Source organism: Tamandua tetradactyla, chromosome 1 (assembly GCF_023851605.1).
Source record: "Tamandua tetradactyla isolate mTamTet1 chromosome 1, mTamTet1.pri, whole genome shotgun sequence".
In the NCBI taxonomy this organism is placed as follows: Eukaryota; Metazoa; Chordata; class Mammalia; order Pilosa; family Myrmecophagidae; genus Tamandua; species Tamandua tetradactyla.
In genome coordinates, this window is record NC_135327.1 from 10641689 (window position 1) to 10661643 (window position 19955).

The 19955-nt window shown below is 37.4% G+C and overlaps 1 protein-coding gene across 7 annotated transcripts in view; it reads left to right on the forward strand.

Annotated features, from left to right (window-relative positions):
• CHD6 (chromodomain helicase DNA binding protein 6) overlaps positions 1-19955 on the forward strand; it is a 261441-nt gene that overhangs the window by 160396 nt on the left and 81090 nt on the right. For all 7 annotated transcript variants that reach the window (XM_077168258.1, XM_077168263.1, XM_077168247.1 and 4 more), the window contains 10 exons: positions 44-102; positions 821-938; positions 4885-4971; positions 5175-5309; positions 6764-6885; positions 8270-8513; positions 9703-9879; positions 10510-10653; positions 13083-13338; positions 13894-14104. In XM_077168258.1, the coding sequence (XP_077024373.1) occupies positions 44-102; positions 821-938; positions 4885-4971; positions 5175-5309; positions 6764-6885; positions 8270-8513; positions 9703-9879; positions 10510-10653; positions 13083-13338; positions 13894-14104 (1553 nt within the window). The remainder of the gene's footprint in view (positions 1-43; positions 103-820; positions 939-4884; positions 4972-5174; positions 5310-6763; positions 6886-8269; positions 8514-9702; positions 9880-10509; positions 10654-13082; positions 13339-13893; positions 14105-19955) is intronic.

Here is a 19955-nt window from a genome sequence, read left to right on the forward strand (position 1 = left end):
CTGCCAGGAATCTCAGCTGATATGTGCTTGCTGTTTGTTGCAGGTTCACCCAGGAGAACCCCCATTTGACTTGGAGCTTTTCTACGTGAAGTATAGAAACTTGTACGTCTCTGAGAAATTGTTATAGTTGGATTTTATATAAATAAAAATTCCTTTCCTCATCATATTTTCTGTATTTTCAGAGAATGGCCCCTAAGGCATGACCCACAAATATTGATTGACTTGAGCTCACTTAGAGAGTAGTGTTCAACTTTGACTACACGTAGAATTACCTGGAGAGATTTTTATAGGAATTACCTGGAGAGATTTTTATAGAATTACCTGGAGAGGTTTTTAAAGTTGTTAAAACTCCTGAAGCCCTTATTCCAGCTAAGACTTTGAGAAGTGAGTCACAAGGATTGGTATTTTTCAAAATCTCGCAGGGCAGTTATTGCACCCAAGGTAGAGAACCACTGTCCTTCAGCATGTATCCCTTCCCCCCCACACACATTTTTTTTTCTTTTTCTGCCACCTGCCCAATTTCACTAACATTTATCAGTGATAGCCTGCTTGCACCTTCCTTCCCTCTGCCTTGAGGCAGTTTCTATAGAAATTGCATAAAGATTAGATGCTTAGAATTACTCCCATGTTTTTTTTCCATTTTTTTTGTTGTTCTGTTTTTATCCTCAAGGGCAGCCTTCTAAGCCTAATCTTCAGTATTCTACCACAGACTACTGTGCTGCTTCTGTGATAGATGGTTACCCTGTTTATTGAACACACCTTAAAGTTCAACCGTTTGCTTGTTTTGTGCTTGTCTCACAATGTACATGTCTTTGGATAGTTCCTATTTACATTGTAAATGGGCCACAATGGAAGAACTTGAGAAGGATCCTCGCATCGCACAGAAGATCAAGAGATTTAGGAATAAACAAGCCCAGATGAAGCACATTTTTACTGAGGTGATGCAATATTTACTGACTCATTTGACTACTGCTTTTCTTGCAGTATTAAATCCTGGGTTTAAGTTTCTAAATTTTTAAGTTGAAGTAAAAGTCCTATGCAGATCAGTTACTCTGTCAAGTTGTTAAGTGTCTATTGATGTACAGGCAAAACTAATCCAGATTTAAGCTGAAGGAAACAAAGTATCCACCAAGGTATGAGGATCAAATCTTACAAAATGATCACTCGTAAGAACATTGTATCTTGGTATCTTGATCAGAGTACCTATAAATAAATAAGGCAGGAGGATTAAAGTCCTTTAATTTCTCCTCACCTAAAGAAGAAATCAATTCTGAGCATTTAAAATTTTAATATTAAAAATATAAAGCTGAAAGTATTAAAAATATATAAATAAATATCTTTATATAGACTTGGAAATTTCTGTATATAATTCTGACAGCAAGAGGAAAGATTAATGGGTTTGAATATTAAATCTGTGGAATCTGTACATCAGAGAATACCCCTAGCAAAATTTAAGAATAAATAATTAGAAAAAATGTACCTGTAATGTTTATGTTTATACATTACATACACATACATTTTTCCTAATTAGATGCTGGCATACATACATACATACATACATATATATATATATATGGCACATATTCTTCTTAACCCAGTATAGCAACCTTCCTATTTATAGATAAATGCGCAGACGCATACACACTCGTTATACCCTGTACCCACATGACAGGTAACTTTAGTGATAATAAATGCTCTTATAACTCAAGAAAAATACAAAACCCCAAATAGAACAAATGGACAAATAAAGTATTGTTAGTCAGAAATGTCAGGCTCTGATATATATGGCACAGTTCGATTTTGGAGGAATGGGATATTTGTGGATATGTGGAAGAAAGCACCATAATGATGCATTAAAAATGTTGTGAAAATACATAAGATGCCGATATTGTTTTCTCTAGTTGATGGTATCATGGTCATCTTTATTTTTTCTTTTGTTAGCATGTAAATTTTCAATTTTATACAGATAACTTTTGAAATAAAAGAAACCAAAAAAAATTCTTGAAATGAAAGTCACTTATACTGGTGACCTGAGAGTGCACTCAGATGCCAGCTATTAGAGTAAATTACAGTGCAGACTTCATCAATTCATTATTCGTGTTGTGTTCCTTTTCCCCAAGAGACAAAAAAAAATTGCCTAGTCAAGGGTAATGTCATTGAGAATCTTCTTGTCCCAATACATAGGATACTTCCTGTTTAGCCTTAAAGTTTGGCCACAGCCCTCTCTGTCATGGTTTAAAAGCGTATGAGGATGACTTTTCATGACTTTGTTCCTCTAATAGACGGGGAAAGGAAGAAGGGTAGAATTGGAAAACTATTCGTGAAACTCTGTTGAACACCCTCCCTCAATTCTTGAAACATTTTATTCACATCCTTATTTTACAAGTATTTGCAGTGCAGTGACTTGTTTCTATGTCTCTGTTTTCCAGTTGAAGCCCCACAAGGGCCCATGCCTTCCTTATATTTCTGTCATTGGTACTAGGCACAGGGTAGTGCTCAGCAAGTTTTTGGCTCTTCTGAAGTAAAACCATACCCCTGCTTCAGACCCTCAGGCACTTCCCATTTTCTTGGATTAAAGTCCAAACTCCTTAACATGGCCTGCAAAACTCAGTGTTTCTTATTTTCTGAGTTATCCCTAAAATAATGAATTTTTGCTTGGTTGGGATAGAAAGGAGAGGAAATGTGATAGGGAATGTAGAAATATCGTAAGACTTCAGTCTTGTGGGGGAAGGGAGGCTTTTGAGAAGATTGGAGGATATCATGAAATGAAGGAAGAATAATGGGAAGGAGTAGTTCCGGTAATGCTGTCTTTGGCCTTGACCTATTCTACATTTTTATTAGTAACTTGGGTAATTAATATTCTTATGGGATAGATAGTAGTTTATTTTAAATAGAACATCTACAAGTCCATTATTTCCTAACCACTTTGTGAGGTGGCTAGAGCACATGTGAGGGAGACTTGGGCTTGAGAGGCTATGATGTCCCAAATGCCACAGGCCTGACTCTAAATTCTGACTCCTGAAAAATCAGAAGATTTCTAATCAGAAACAATGCTGGGAAAATAATCACAACACTGTAGTTGAGATTTACCTGGACAGGCTATCATAAGTGAAATACTATGAGAATAGTGAAGTTTGCATTTGTTTCCTAAAAATATGTGGAGTGGGGAAAATGACCAGGTAATGGTTCTAGGGGAAAAAAAAGTTATTGCCAATTTAATTACTTGCAAGTTAACTGTGTCAAGAGTGGGGTTATAACTACTTAAAAAGTAAAGCAAATACTGGACTCCACCAATAGAAAGGTACTGCTGTGCCTTGTTTTTTTCAGTCCTAAATGTTAAATTCATTTGAATACCAGAATTCAGCAGGGGCAAACTAAAGAGCAATTGCAGGAGGACTGCAGTAGTGGTAAAGGGGCAGAAACATAGCTTAGTGATTGAAAGCAAAGATGGAAAGCAGCCTGCCCGATGCTAAAAGCCTGAACTCTGGAGTTCAGGCGTGCTGCTTGATTACAGCTTCTCCCGAACAGTTGTGTGCATTGGGCCAGTTGCATAAGATTCTTTGGACTCAGTATCCTATATATGTAGGACTTATAATACTACTGAATAGGATCAACCTCACAGAATAACCTATAAGGATTAAGTGACAGCATAGTGTTCTTAGTCCTGTTTCCATATTAGCTGACCCATCATTAAGAGGTCTGGAAACATGCCATATGAAGAGCAGTTGAACAAACTGGGGTTATTTAACCTACACGGGAGATTGCTGCCTTCAACTCTCTGGAGAGCCAACATGGAGAGGAGAGAACTACTTATTTATTACTGCAGTAGAGAAAGCAGCTCACACCAATGAGTCACAATTATAAGGAATGAAGTTAGGTTATAATTTAATAATAATATGATAAAGATCATGGTATTACTACTAAACAGGCAAAGGTAAAGCTGCCTCAGCACTGGAATGGGTGTTAGAGGATAGTAAATTCCTTGACACAGAAATAATCTCTGGCAAATCCACCCCTATATTTAATTATGTAAAAAGGATTCCTGCATTGATTAGACTATGAAACTAGATACATCTACATGCCTTCCAACTCTAAAAGCAGTAAGATTTCAGGTTCCCAGAAACATTCTCTGGGTAAGAAAGAGGTGGGTATTAGTTCCATCTCACACAGCACTATGACCTTGGTCACATTACTTTAACCTCTCGAGTCAGTTTCCTCATTTGTAAAGTAGTTACAGCACCTATCCTATCAGGTAGTTTCAATTAAGTTTTATTGTTTCACTTAACAGTATAATTCTGGACCCACATGAAAGATTCCTGAATGTTACTTATTTACTTAAAGCTAAACTTTAAAAATTGAAGCATAAAGTGTAAAAATCAATTATGTTATATAGCTCAATGATTTTTACAAAATTAACATACCTGTGTAACCACTACCTAGATCAGGAAATAGGACATTAGCCGTAACCAGAAACTCCCCCCATGCCCCTTAGCTATTTTGTTCTTATTATTAAGAAGAATAAACTACTTTTCAGTTTCTGAGGGCTATCTTTGAAACAAGATGCATTAGAAAAAGGAATCCTTTTTGTGCTAATTTGTGTGTAGTACTATAATAACCAGTAGGATAGGCCTACCTCAGCCCTGCTGCAGGTGCTAATACAAAGTATTAGCTTTGAATTTAGCTTTAGTAGAGCAAGTTTTGGGGACAGTGAAGAAATGTCAGTGAAGTGACTTTTATTCACAAGTGTACCCTTTCTGCCTTTCCTGTTAAGACCCAGGGAGTAAGGTCACTTAAAGATAAAACACTGGATGTTGGATGAAACATGATGTGTTGGATTTGAGGGAAGAGAGGCTCTTCTGAACTGTTCTCCTGTGTTTGCATTAGCCTGATGAGGACCTGTTCAACCCAGACTACGTAGAAGTTGATCGCATCTTAGAAGTGGCCCATACCAAGGATGCGGAAACTGGGGAGGTGGGTGTTTGCCATTTTTGCCTCTCCTGTAGTGTCTTCCCTTCTTACCGTATATTGTAGTGAACGCTTTTCTTGTTAACATGTGGCCGTTGTTTTAATGGCATCTTGTTTGTCGGGTGGTTTTCAGAGGCTGGCCACAGTATTATCAGCCTATTTAAAGCAGCGGAAAGTATGCAGGTTTCTCACCCTGTGTCTCCCCCTAGGAGGTCACCCATTACCTGGTAAAGTGGTGCTCACTGCCATATGAAGAAAGCACCTGGGAGCTGGAGGAAGATGTAGACCCGGCGAAAGTTAGAGAATTTGAATCTCTTCAAGTACTCCCTGACATTAAGCACATGGTAATCTATCTCTGTTTTGTGCCTCTTGTACCGTAATTGTATTAACTTGGTACTTGTCAATGTCCGGTTGGCTGTGTACCTCTGTGAAATCATACCTTTAACCACTCCCCATTGAACCTGCGGTTGAGGGTGCTTTCCTCCCCAAATTAAACTTTGTTAGCAATCCCATTTAGCCTCAAGTTTGGACTCTTATTTTGATAGATGGGACATTTAAGAAGCTTGAATTCTTGGTGGTTGGCCTGGTGTGGAGTCCATAAGATAGCAGGTGTGAAAAATGTAAAGGAGCTTGGGAGATTATTGTCTTTCCTGTTTCTTATCTGTCGCTTCATCAATCACCTCTTCTTTGTTTTTCCCCTTTGCCTTCACTAAAATGGAAGATTCTTAATGGAAAGAACTCTTGTTTGTTGTTTTCTATAGATCCTTGACACCTTGCAGAGAAGATAGGGCCTCAACATATGTTTACTGAATTTTTTTTTTCTTTTAATTCTTTATTATTACCACAAAATTCAAGTGTCAGTTTAGGGGCTCACTTTGTCCATAAGCAAAATAACCTGGAATGCATCCAAATAATATAAAATCTAAATAAATAAACAAAAATTTTAGAGGGAACATTCCCTATATAAAGATTTAAATGTTCCTCAAACTTGTTAATTATAGGTTTAGTGTATTCCAGTGGGAACTTGACATTGTTTTTTACGGGAACATGACAAATCGATTCTGAAGTTATACAGAATAGTAAATAAGATAGGATAGTAAAAAAAATTGTAAAAAATTATTTCCCACTCTATTTAGAGCTATGGACAAACAGATCAGTGGAACGGAATGAAGAATCTACATACAGCTCCATGGATATATTGAAACTTAGTACGTGATAAATGTGGCATTTCCTATCAGTAGAAAAAAGATGAATTATTTTTAATAATTGGTGAATCATGAAAAAATAAATTAATAAGATTGCCTTTATTCTATGTAAGGGGAATTTACAGGATTTCAATTTTTAATACACAAGATTTTTCTTTATATGCTGACTTTAAAATCTAACCAACAAATTCTTGACCCACTGTACTTAGTTCTGAGCTGATACCTCAGACACAAAGTAACAAGAAAAAATTCTATGAAAACCAAAAACCTGATTAATATTGACTTGTTGGCAACATAAAAGGGTAAATGGAAATGACATCTAAGAGTCTAAGTAAAACAGTATAACACTTACCAAAATTTAAGGTGGGTCTGTTTCTCTTCTTAATTACTTACAGTTTTTATAGAGGTGTTCTTAATGTAATCTAATGAAAGACCTGCATATTAGTCAGAAAATAGTTGATGCAAATTGAAACCAGCCTTAGGACATACTTTTGAGATTTACCACCTCCTCATAATTATCTTATGTCCCTGTCCATATTATGCTCCCCAAATCATCCTCTTTATGTATTGTACTCCTTGCTTCCCTTCGCTAGGAGCGGCCTGCTTCAGACTCTTGGCAGAAACTGGAGAAGTCTCGTGAGTATAAGAACAGTAACCAGCTTCGGGAATACCAGCTAGAGGGGATGAACTGGCTGCTTTTTAACTGGTATAACAGGTGAGAAACTGGATTTTTCTACTATGTGTGTGTCTAGAGATATTTTGTTCCTTTCATCTAGAAATCTTAGAGTGGCATTAGTAGAGTGTTGAGAGAGCAACTTGGCCGTCGATTTGTGGGTGGTAATCTGCACATTTGTCACACCAAGACTTACTTTATTTTTATATCAGGTGTAGACATCATTAACTTTGTGCTGTTTTTTTTTTTCCTTTGTCCAGCCAACAGGTTAGAGTCAGTCAACCTCGATGAAACAAAACTCAGAATCCTTTAAAGCTGTTTTCTACCTCTAAGTCTCTAGGAAAAGGAAAAAAAAAAACCTCTAAGAGGGAGTAGATCTGGATGCTAGTCACAATTCTGCTATTTTGTTATGAGCTATGAGTGTTCTGGACTTGTACCATAATGCTCAGTTTTGAACTATTTGTGCTGTAGTTCCTATCAGAATCTGGCTGAAACAGGTGAAACTTGAGAAAGATGGGTTGATATTTTCTTACATTCTGAGATCAACCCCATAGTATTAAGTTTAAAGACAGCATGTTGTGATGGAAAACACACCAAGATGGAGCACTGTGACTTAGAGCCCAGCACACAGGGCTGCTGTGCCTTAGTACAGGGCTGCCGCCTGGGCACTGTGACTTAGAGCACATGGCTGCCACCTGAACACTGTGACTTAGAGCACAGCACACTGGGCTGCTGTGCCCTGGTACAGGGCTGCCGCCTGAACACTGTGACTTAGAGCACAGCGCACAGGGCTGCTGTGCCTTAGTACAGGGCTGCTGCCTGGACACTGTGACTCAGAGCTTAGCGCACAGGTCTGATGTGCCCTGGCACAGGGCTGCCGCCTGGACACTGTCACTTAGAGCACAGGTCTGATGTGCCCTGGTACAGGGCTGCCGCCTGGGCACTATGACTTAGAGTACAGCACACGTAACCTTTCCGGGTCTTGAGTTGCTCACCCCACCTTCTCCGTTGTCACAGCTCTGGGCAGTTTTACGATCCTTATATGTAGGTTAAAAGTTTTTATTTTTGCCTTGGTTTCCAGGAAGTTTAATTGTCTTACAGAAACTATCTTAGGTTTGAAGCATTTTTTTCTTCCTTGTCTTTAACTATTGCCTTAATCTTCAGTATTTTTTTATGTTTTAATGGGCTTATTTTATGTATTTTCTCCCAAGTTGCCATAAGGCCTTTTAGGAAGTAGGCAGAGTATTGATAATAAACTCTCAGTAAAACCTAGCTAATATCTCTCTTGGCTTCGGTTTCATCTCTGTAAAATGATGATTGTAAGACCTTCTCTAATGAGTCAAGGCGTATTTCTGAAACATCTCTTTTTAGTGGATATCTTTCCTAACATTGATAATGAATTACCTGCATTTTTTACTCTCTGCAGAAAAAACTGTATTTTGGCTGATGAGATGGGCCTAGGGAAAACCATCCAGTCCATCACATTCCTTTCAGAAATATTTCTCAGAGGAATACACGGCCCTTTCCTCATCATCGCCCCTCTCTCCACCATCACTAACTGGGAGCGGGAGTTCCGGACATGGACAGAGATGAACGCTATTGTGTACCATGGCAGCCAGATCAGCAGGCAGATGATCCAGCAGTATGAAATGGTGTACAGAGATGCACAGGTAAGCCTCGCACGAACCACGGAGACCTTTGGATTGTCTGACGTCAAGTCTCAGAACAGCTTTTCTCTCGCTTATCTTCAGGAGTTTTAATCCCCGCATCTAGAGTCATTGTAGATCCTTTGAACAGTAATTTGTTTATTGAGATAGACTTCTTGTTCCTCCTTGTTAGCTTATTTATAATAAAATGCAGTACCCTAGTGTATGCTTTCCACTCTCTGAGACATATCTGAGGCCTGTTTCAAGACATTGAAAGCTTGGCTTCTTGATTGGCTCATGGAGTTGCTTTTATATGCAGAATATTTTGTCTGAATTGTTATGTGCTCAATAAAGAAAGTAAGCAAATGAGGAACTAGTATACAGAGGATGGATTCCCTACCAGAAACTTAGGAGAGAGGTTTACAAAAATGACAAGAAGGGAAAAAGAAAAAACAGGTTTCAAACTACAAAAAGTACAACAGAATTTTTTTCTGTAGTTTTTGTTATACATAATTAATTTGCTGTGGGGCACAGGATTTTATAATTAAACAAGCCAGAAATTAAATGAATCCCATCAGAGAAATGCCGGTGTTCTCCCCAGGCATTAAATAGAAAGCAGAAGGAGACACTTAGAAGAAATTTAAGATATGCTCTAGCATGATGTAGCTCTGCTCCTTAAATGTGACAGCAGCATCAGGACAAAGTAAAAGACAAAGACATATCCTGCCTGGTAGCACTTGTCCAAGGTCAGTCAGGATCATTACTTTGAATTGTGCTAGAGCCTAAGTTACAAGATAGAACTAATTATATCCAAAAAGGAGCAAAGAGGGCTTTTTGGGTATTCAAGCCATGTGTTTTATAGACAGGCTCCTGGTTGGGGGTGTGTGAATCAGTACCCATCGCTTTCTTTATTATGGCAGTTCATCTGTAAAAGGCTCTGTTGGCTGGGATTTCATACTGCTCATCTTTCTTAAGTTAGTGAGGGCTCATGCTCTCTTGATACCTATTTCATTTCGTTTATGAGGTCTCTCTTTTGTCTCAGTAGCTGGTTCATTTTTGTATTCTCTTTTCTCACATGAGGTACAGCAGTGCTTGTTGGCTTCTTACTAGAATTTATAGTTCTTTCCAACTATATGTTTAATCCAGCAGGGACCCCTTAGCAGAATTCTATAGCCATTGCATAAAGCAACGCCTGTGGTTTTGTCATCCTCAGGGAAACCCCCTTTCAGGAGTGTTCAAGTTCCATGTCGTCATCACAACATTTGAGATGATCCTGGCAGACTGCCCAGAGCTGAAGAAGATTCACTGGAGCTGCGTGATAATTGATGAAGCCCACAGGTTGAAGAATAGGAACTGTAAACTTTTGGAGGGTCTGAAGCTCATGGCCCTAGTGAGTTAGCTCTTTCCATAAACACGGGTTCCTTCTGTTCCCCGTGGAAGAGGCATTCTTTAGCCATTCTTCATGTAACTTACATAATTTGTGCATAGTCCTTTTATTCTGGATCTTCTTTTGTCCTCTATAGCTATAATAGTGTAGAAATCAAATGTTTCTTTTTTTTGTCATGAGCTGGATCAACAATTTGACCAGTGCCATGGATTGATTACCAGAGGGACTTGGGAGAATCTTAAGTACCATGAATTTTGTGGCCTAGAAATGTAAGGTGTTTTGGATTATTTCCAGGTCCTTGAATGATCTGGTACCAACCATGATGGCCTTTTAACATTACTGTTTTGGTATAGTGCCCCGTACATGGTGACTAGGTACTTAATATTAAGAGAATAAATGAATAGTTACTTTAGTTAACATGAAATTGCTACTGCAGTCAGTGATGTAAAAGGAAAGTTGATCCATTTATCAACTGTACCCTATAAATTGTTGGTACCCTATCTTATCTGTTCATAACAGATAAGAGCAGAATTGTCCCAAATTAAGCATAGAATTTTCTAGCTTAATTTTCCTACCAAAACTTGATGTTTGAGGTTCTAATGCTGTTTGTCATGCTCCCTTTAATTCATGCAGGAACATAAAGTGCTACTCACTGGAACACCCTTGCAGAACTCTGTGGAAGAGCTGTTCAGTTTGCTGAATTTTCTGGAACCGTCACAGTTTCCATCAGAGACTGCTTTCTTGGAGGAGTTTGGAGATCTGAAAACAGAGGAACAGGTAAATAGGAGTCTGAGAAATTGAGGACAATTGTGCTAGTTCCTTTCTCATCATGGAGACATGTTACTGTGGGGACAGGAGGTGGCAAATTCTCATATCCCTGGTGGAATGAGCATTACTTCCTTTATTTTATTTATTTATGTTGGGAGAGTAAGCTGGTTATTATTACTCCAAAGAGTAGATAAATCAAGATTCAAAATATGGTGTCTTAGTATATGAGGCCTCCTGCCTTCCCTGATCTCACTTGGAAGTTTGAGATTTTGCTTATAGCTCTGGCTCCAAGAGCATGGTGCTTTCTTCTGCTTCCCTCATCCTTCATCCTTCCTCCTACATAATCTGCAACATATTCTCAGGCCCATCTTCTTGAGTACAAGATACACAGGTGAGGAGAAAGAGGCAATCATATACCTAGAGTAGTTAAAAACTCCAGTTATGTCCAATTAAAGTAAATTCCCTTACTTTTGGAAGGTCCAGTACCCTGATCTATCTACTGTGGATAGAAATCTCTTCTAGGGATTATAGAAATCAGCCAGGCAAGTTTAAATGCCCCCTAAGAGGGACAGATTATAGGGTTGGGGACTTGAAAAGATGGAGAAGTCACATCTCTTTGGAAATCAGAAAAAACTTCACAGATTACAATTTCAAAATGGACTTTGAAGAATGGGTAAGTTGTCAACAGGTAGAGAGAGAATTGTTGGTGACTACTTTGCATAGAAGAAAAACCCAGCATAATTGGAGCCATAGAATTTATTAAATGATAGTCATCTTGTTGAACTGGAAACTTGAGTGAATGAATTGTAGTGTATGAGCCCAGGGGATTATAATGTGGAAAGATCTTGAAAGAGGGTTGAAGAATTTACAATGCAAGGCTTTCGTTGCAGAAATGATAAATTAGTAATGCTAAATCAGTCTATCAGTGGTATGGAAGAGGGTTGGGACAGAGAGTTTGGGAACTGGAAAAGTTGAAATTTTGTCAGCATCTGTCAAGAGTATGATCTGTTTCTTTCTACTTCCAATGCAATTCACATTTTGAGGCCAGTGATTGATTAAACTTCATACGCCTAACATTTGCAATAAGTATCAGTCCTTCAAAAGTCAACACCAATACTCTCCATTTTTGGACATTAGAAATGCATCCTCTTCTCCCATTGCACTTAATTTGTGGTATGCATTTTTTTAAATTCTTCCTAGACAATGACCTCCTTGAGGATAAGGTCCTCATATTCTCCAAAGTTGTGTTTGTTATATTGGTCAGCAATGTCTGGCCTTGAGTCTCCTGTAAATGATTCAAAGGTGTGGTCCAGGTGCAGGGCAGAAGTTGAACTCAGCGTGTGGTAGACTGGAATTTGTCCCTGTCTATTTTCTTTGGATTCTTATATAGTAATTCCTTACCCATTTAGGGGATTAGATTCCTAAGTACCATGCATGGGTGGTAAAATCCATGTCTCATCAAATATTAGTTTTAGGAGAAAATCATAAAAATAGTTATCAAATGTCTACATATATATGTCTGTCAAATGAAGCATATTCATCGTTGTGTAAAACAATGTAATTCTCTAAACATTCTATTTTTCAGGAGATATTGCCACAGCATTTCTTCCACAATTTATTTATGTAGATTCAACCCCTTTTAAAATTTTTGTGCAACTCTTTCAGACTTGAAACTTAATTTCTTTTGTATTCGATTTTTCCTCTTATTTTATTTGTCCACCGGGGTTAATCTTACTGGTGTCATGTTCTAGCTGACAGTTAGCCCTGGTGCCTTGAATACCTACTCTACCCTTGTCTTCCTGGGAGAGAAAGCAAGTCACCTTTGCCACTGCAGTCAGCTGAGTGGAGATCTGCTGTCCAGGCCTGGGCTGTTAGGAGAGAACAGCCAAGAGACTGTCAGGCTTCAAGTGTCCCTGATGTGACAGCTTCCAGGATGCAGTGGGAGATGTTACCTTACAACATTAATTTTTTACATACTGTTACCACCAAACATGTATGCTGCTATTATTTAGAAGATATAAGGAGGAATCCTTTTCCAGATTGCCTCTGCTTCTTACTATGTTCTTTGAGCACCTAAGTCTTCCCTTCATAAGGTATCACTTGTACCTCCTAAAATGGCTTAAAATTTTCCTCAGGTAATTACTAAGGACATGTGTGTTAGAGAAAGCAAAAGAGATTTATTTTCTTCATCCTAGAGTGTACTGCCATTTGTGTCTTCCTCCCTTTATATTTGTAAGGGTGCCACATAGGTCTTCAATAATTTCTTGTTAACTGGAACCAGATCCCTTTTTTCCTGCCACTGTTGTTGTAAACCCCCACTTTCAGGGATCAATCATGCTATGATTTAGATGCTAAAGAGACTTTGGTGAAGGTTGATATAGCCCAGTAATGATTAAATCAGGATTGGGACAGGTGAACAGGTCTCATTTCCTGGACAGGTGAAGAAACTGCAATCTATTCTAAAACCAATGATGCTTCGGCGGCTGAAAGATGATGTGGAAAAGAACCTTGCTCCCAAACAAGAGACGATCATCGAAGTAGAACTGACCAATATCCAGAAAAAGTACTACCGAGCCATCTTAGAGAAGAATTTTTCCTTCCTGACCAAGGGGGCAAATCAGCACAACATGCCCAATCTCATCAATACAATGATGGAGCTGAGAAAGTGCTGTAATCACCCCTACCTGATCAATGGTGAGTGGTGAGTGGGGCAGCCTGGAGTAAAGCAGGCCTGCATGGGCCTCTCCAAAGCTATTGATGGTCACAGATCTCATGTATCAAGTTTCCGCTAGTGCTGGAATGTATGTATTCTCACTTTTTTCTTACAGAGTATAAAACTGAGGTTCAAAGAGGTTCTTAGATTTGCCTAAGCAAGCTAGCTAATAAGTCACAGAACTGAGTTTTGAACCTATCTCTACCACTTCTTTGCCTCTGCAGTCCAAACTCTGCCTGCAAGAAGATGGCTATCACTCATCAGTCTGCTGTGTACGTTCTTGCAGTCTATTTGGTGAGCTTTCCCAGGAGAGCAGAGCTTCTGGTTGCCCTGCAGGGGACCCTGCTGCTGTTACTGAAGGGCCCTCTGCTGAGGACACGGCTAGGGATGCACAGTCTCTCCCTACTGGCTGCTGGTGTGGGACCCAAGAATTCACTTCTAACAGTTGGCTTCATTCTTCTTAGGTTCTTTAAAGCAGGGAGCAACTTTTACCCTATGTTTTGTTCAAGGAATAGTTTTGTTCTTTTCCTTTTCAGGGGCAGAGGAGAAAATTCTGGAAGATTTCCGAAAAACCCACAGTCCTGATGCTTCTGACTTCCAGCTGCAGGCCATGATTCAGGCAGCAGGGAAGCTGGTGCTGATTGATAAACTGCTCCCTAAGCTGATTGCAGGTGGCCACAAAGTACTCATCTTCTCCCAGATGGTACGCTGCCTTGATATCTTGGAAGATTATCTCATCCAGAGAAGGTGAGAGTTATTTCAAAGCTATGCATCGAACACTGGGAACTGCTCCTCTTCTTAGATATATTTTTGATCCATTCAAAAATTATGCCTTGGCAAGAACAAAAAGCATTAAAAATGGAGGAAAATAATCTAAAGATGTAATAAAATTCAGAGTTAAATCTTATTACCACATCTCAAGTTTAACTGTCTGGAATGAATTTTATAGCTTGTATGTGGAGCGCTGGCTTTGAAAAATAAATTCAACATTTAATTATATTCGCTTTTGTTGGAAGAGTAAGAATTCAGGGAGCATCAGACAGGTTAAGAAAAAAATGTATTTACTGTTTTGTTTTGTTTGTTGTTATTGGTTAATAATACTAACAGTAGTGCATCCTGGAAAGTATTACTTCATTGGTTTCTAAGAAAATGTAAGCTGTCAATTCACAGAAAAGGATCTTGGGGATATGATATGTCCTTTCTTAGTGCATTCTCTTAAGTTTTATGATATGCCAGCTACAGCATTCTTTTATTTTCTTATTTGTACTTCTGTAATTCCTTGAACCTGAATTCCATTACTCATTCAACTGAAACATCTTTGGTGGTATTTGGATGTTTGGTTTCTGTGTGGATGCTGCATTTATTATATCATATACTCTGCCTTAGATTTTGTCATTGTGATACATCAATGGCCTAAAGATGGTGAATCACTTTTAAAATTTACACTTAAGGATAAAAGACCTTTCAAGATCATCAGAATTGTTATAAGCCTAGGCATTGCTGAGTTTTAAAGGAAATCTTTATTTTCATATGGTAAAATCATAGCAAATCTCAGTTGTCTTAACAAAAATATCCTTATCCTTAAGTATTCTGTTTGCCATTATAACATGTAATTTATAGAAAGAGTATTAAAGGAAATGATAAATTTAACTATGGTATATGCTGACATTTAATGTTTCATTAATGATTCTCTGACACAATAAAAGAATTTTTCAGAGCCTGATAGTAGAATTTATCCATAAAGAATTCTTGATACTTTTAATTATTTTTGAGAAAGCTACAATGAATAAATCAAAACTAGTAGTTTCTTATTTTTAAATTCACTACTGATTAGGAGCCCATTGCTAGAGTACTTAAGTACAAAAATCATTAACTACCCTTTATGCTTTTTTTCCTTTATCATTTGTTTCTCATTTTGGTTTCAAATTACATAATATTATAATTTCTCTTGAAAATGTAGAGATACGTAACACCACAACCACACAAAGCCCCCATTCCTGCTTTGGGAATTATCTTTTCAAGTCTTTATTCTTTGTGCAAACATATGTTTAATTTTGTTATTTGTTTGAGTCAAGATCACATTCTATACTCTATATTGTAATTCATGTTTTTTATTTAATATATTATGAAATTGTTTTCTTTAATTATTTTTTCTGCAAGATAATTTTGATGATATGCATGATACTGTCTTACATGTTTCATTTTTCAGCATTTTAAGGAACTCTATGAATATCCCTTTACATTCATTGCAAGTGTGTCCAATTATTTCCTTAAGATATATTCTAATGTATATTTTTAAAAGCATTTGATATGATTTCCAAATACTCTCTAGAAAAATTGTTCTGTTTATATGCCTTTCAACAGTGTGTGTGAATACTTTTTCCATACAGTAATCAATTCTGTTCTTCTTAATTTTTGCTAATTCAGTAAGCAAAATAATAGTCTTTTGTTTTAATTTTTAATTCTGATTACTAGTGAGGGTAAATATTTTCATATTTATTAACTTTGTTTTGTGAATTGCTTGTTCATGTTTTTTCCATTTTCTGTTGGGCTTTGCCTTTTTGCTTATTAACCTATAAAAATTGTTTATTTATGAATATGGTGCAAACACTTTGCCCAGTGTTGTTTTGCCTTTTAATTTTATGATTGTGATTTTTTTGCTTGTTCATTTATTTTGTTTGGAAGTTTTAACTTTTACAAAAGTCAGATTTTTCCGTCTTAAAACAGTTTTAAATAAGCTTAAATGTGCTTAGAAAGGCTTCCCCTACCTTTTAACCATAAAATTATATAAATATCTGAACTATTTTTAGTTATGGTTTCCCCACTCTGACCCCATCCACCAGGGTTCTGCTGGTCTTACCAAAATCATTCCTTTTCTCTTCTTAATTTAGTTTTTATTTCCGTCAAAGTTATACATGCCTATAATTTAATCAGTCTATTAGTCTTACAAAAAACTGCATTTCCTGGGCAGGCCACGGTGGTTCAGCAGGCAAGAATGCTTGCCTGCCATGCCAGAGGATCTGGGTTCAATTCCCGGTGCCTGCCCATGTTAAAAAAAAAAAAAAAATTGCATTTCCTAATTCACTGCTCTTTTTCCTGGCCCTATCCCCAGTTTCTCCCACTCCCTGGAAGCAGTTACTTTCAACCTTTCGTGTTATTTTGGTATTCATAGTTAATGTCTCTAAATAGTGTTGCTAGCTGTAATTTCTTAATTATTTTCAGTTTTAGGTATTACCTGTTCTCGCTAAAAATGATGAGTATTTAGCCTTCTTTTACTGTGCCTCGTAACTACCACTTATGCAACTTCTTGTCCTCCCCTCTTCTCGGTGTATCGTGTAACACTTTATATAGATTGATGTTCAGTGTTTTTTATGACTTATGTAAATGCCAAATTAAAATTCAGTCATGTAGTAATGCCGTTGACTTTTTCTTTCCTGTGCACTTTTTATTTTCCCCAAAGCTAAAAATTATCTTAAAAAATTTTTTTTACTTGATTGCTTATTTTTCTGTATCCTTTCAAAGTTCAGCTCCAGACTTTTCCCTGTTGTCTAACTCTCCTCTCGTTATGTTCAGGCACATCAGTTTCATCTTCCTAGAGGCAGATCTCCTGTCCTGGGGCTTCTGAGCTGCTCCTCTCTGGCCTGTTGCTCTTCTCACTTAGTTCAGGGATCCTGTGATCCCCTCTCTTTCATCACGCTGGCAGTTTTCTTTCCTTCCTCCTGAGTAGATCTCCTTGCTGGTAGAGCCCATGTTGGAGGACCCCCTCTTGGAGCTTTTGAGAAAGGGTGAATAATAGGTAAATTTTAAGACTGCCTGGAAATGTTTTTACTCTGCCCTCATTCTTGAGTAATAATTTGATTGGGTTTGAGATTATAGGTGAGAAGTAACTTGCCCTCAGAATTTTGAAGATGTTACTCCATTGGCTTCTTGCTTCCAGAGTTGCTGTTGAGAAGTTCAAAGTCCTTTTGATTTTTGGTCTGTGTATGTGACCATGCATTTTTCTTTTTAGAAGTTTTTGAGATTTGTGCTTTGTCCCAATGCTATGAAATTTTACAATGGATAGTACGTGGGTCTTTCTAACTGAAATCTTAAGTTCCTTCAGTTCTGAGGACTTTTCTTGAAATTTTTTAAATTTATTTTATTTCTTATTTATTTTTAATATTTCTTTTTGTGGAACTCCTGCTGTTTGTATGTCAGACCTTCCAAACTGATCTCCTAATTTTCTCTTTTTTATTTTCTATGTCGTTATCTTTTGCTGTACTTTTTTTTTCTAAATTTTTTTAAATTTATTAATTAAAATAATTTAACGACAAACGAACAAAAACATTCTTAGCATATGCTCATTCCATTCTACATATATAATCAGTAATTCACAATATCGTCACATAGTTGCATATTCATCATCATGATCATTTCTTAGAACATTTGCTTTTGCTGTACTTTTTAATAGAACTTCCTTACTCTATCTTCAAACTTTAACCCCTAGGTTTTATTTCTGTCAATTTATTTTTAATTTGCTAGAACGTTTTCTTCTCTAATTTTCCCATTTTTAAAGTATCATGTTATTTCACAAGTAGTGTCTCTTCTCTTGACTTTCTGAGGATAATCATAATAGAACTGGTTATCTTCCTTCAGTGTCTGTTTTCTCCAAGTCAAAATTTCTCTTTGTTTATATCTCTTGTCTTTCATATGGAATTCTGGGTTGATTTTTTTTTTCTTTCAGCACTGTAATGTGTTTTTCTACTGCGTTCTGTGCCCCATGGTTTCTGGCAATGGGTTCTACAGTCATTCAAATGTTCTCCTGTATGTAAGGGGTGGTTTACTCTGGCTCATTTTCAGGTTTTCTTTTTAATTTTTGGTTTTCAGCATTTGACTGTGATCTGTGGAATTCAACCTTTTTAAACTTTGATAAGCTTCTTGAATTTGTAGATGCATGTCTTTTAGCAAATTTAGGAAACTTTTGGTCATTGTTTCTTTAGCATCTTTTTCTCCCCCCCCCCCCCATTCATTCTCTTATCTCTTTGTGAGTCTCCAGTTACCTGTATGTTAGACCTTTTTATATTGTCCCACAAGTCTATGATCCTGTATTCTTTTTTTTTTCTCCTTCAATTCTTTTTCTCTCATTATGTTCATCATGATGATTAAGCCCCTGTCCACTGCTTTAGTTATTCTAGGTATTATATATTTTAGTTCTACAGTTTCCACTTGGTTCTTTAATATTTTATTTCTCTGCCAAGATTTTCTATCTTTTCATACATTATGAGTGTCTATTTGTTTATCGAGCATAATTATAATAGCCGTTTTTAAATTTTTATCTGATAATTATAATATCTCAGGGTTGGCATCTGTTGATTGTCTTTTCCCTTGAGAATGGGTCACATTTCCCTGTTTCTTCATATGTCACATAGTTTGGGGCTTTTCCTAAGTCTGTGAGAAGACTATATTGAAAAGATTCAGTATTCCTTTGTGAAGATGTTGAGTTTTTATTTGGAGGCAATCAACTAAATTAGACTCAAAATGCAAACTTTGTTGCAATGTGACTGTGATTGTGAAAACCTTGTGTCTGATCCTCCTTTTATCTACAGTATGGACAGATAGTAAAATATATGGATTAAAAATAAATAAAAAATGGGGGAACAAATGTTGAAATAAATTGAGTAGTTGGAAATACTAGTGGTCAGTGAGAGGGAGTGGTAAGGGGTATGATATATATGAATTTTTCTTTCTATTTCTTTTCCTGGAGTGATGCAAATGTTCTAAAAAATGATCATGGTGATGAATATACAACTGTGTGATGATATTGTGAACCACTGATTGTACACCACGTATGGAATGTTTGTTATGAATGTATGTGCTTGTATGTTGTATCAGTTTTTAAAAAATGCAAACTCTGTCAACATCTTTGGTGGAGAGCAGCTCTGATCAGGCTGCTTTCAGTCTGTCTCTTGAATTTGTGAGTCAGAACTCAGCCAGAGACTTACAGAGTTTGTGCTTAGAGTTTGGACTTCCCCTTTTCTGTCTCTTTCTTTTCTGGGGCGGTCCTGATTTTCAGGCTTCTTCCCCTCCTGCCTCTTGTCAGAAAGACAGAGGCCTTGTAGGGGCGGGTAACGTATACAACATAACATTTCCTATTTAAGACATTTGCTTTTTACTCAGAGTTGTAGTTGCCAAGTACCTTAGCCACCACGATTGAAAGACCTTCCCGTTAGGCCTAAACCCAATTCCTCTCCAAAGCCTGCTGCTTTTGTTAACTCTCCACTCCCTTAGGTAGGTAGGTTAGTAGCTTGTTTTCTGCTGTGTTTTTTTTTGTTTGTTTTTGTCTAGAGTTTATGGTCGTTACTTGCTGGCAGGTTGGTTTGTTAGGACCTTACCCTTCCATACCAGAAACAGAGGTGCCGTGGCTCACATTTACGTCTTTCCTTGGCTGCCTGGTGTCCAGCTGTCAGGTGGTGGGCAGTATCACACTGTTCAGAAGCTCTGGGTATGAGCTCAGCTTGTTGACTCTGTGTTTCACTATTCATGTGTGAACACTACCTTTCTGGCTGACCATTTCACTGAGGAACCTTCACTGTCAGTGGTTCTGTTTCTTGTTCCTCTT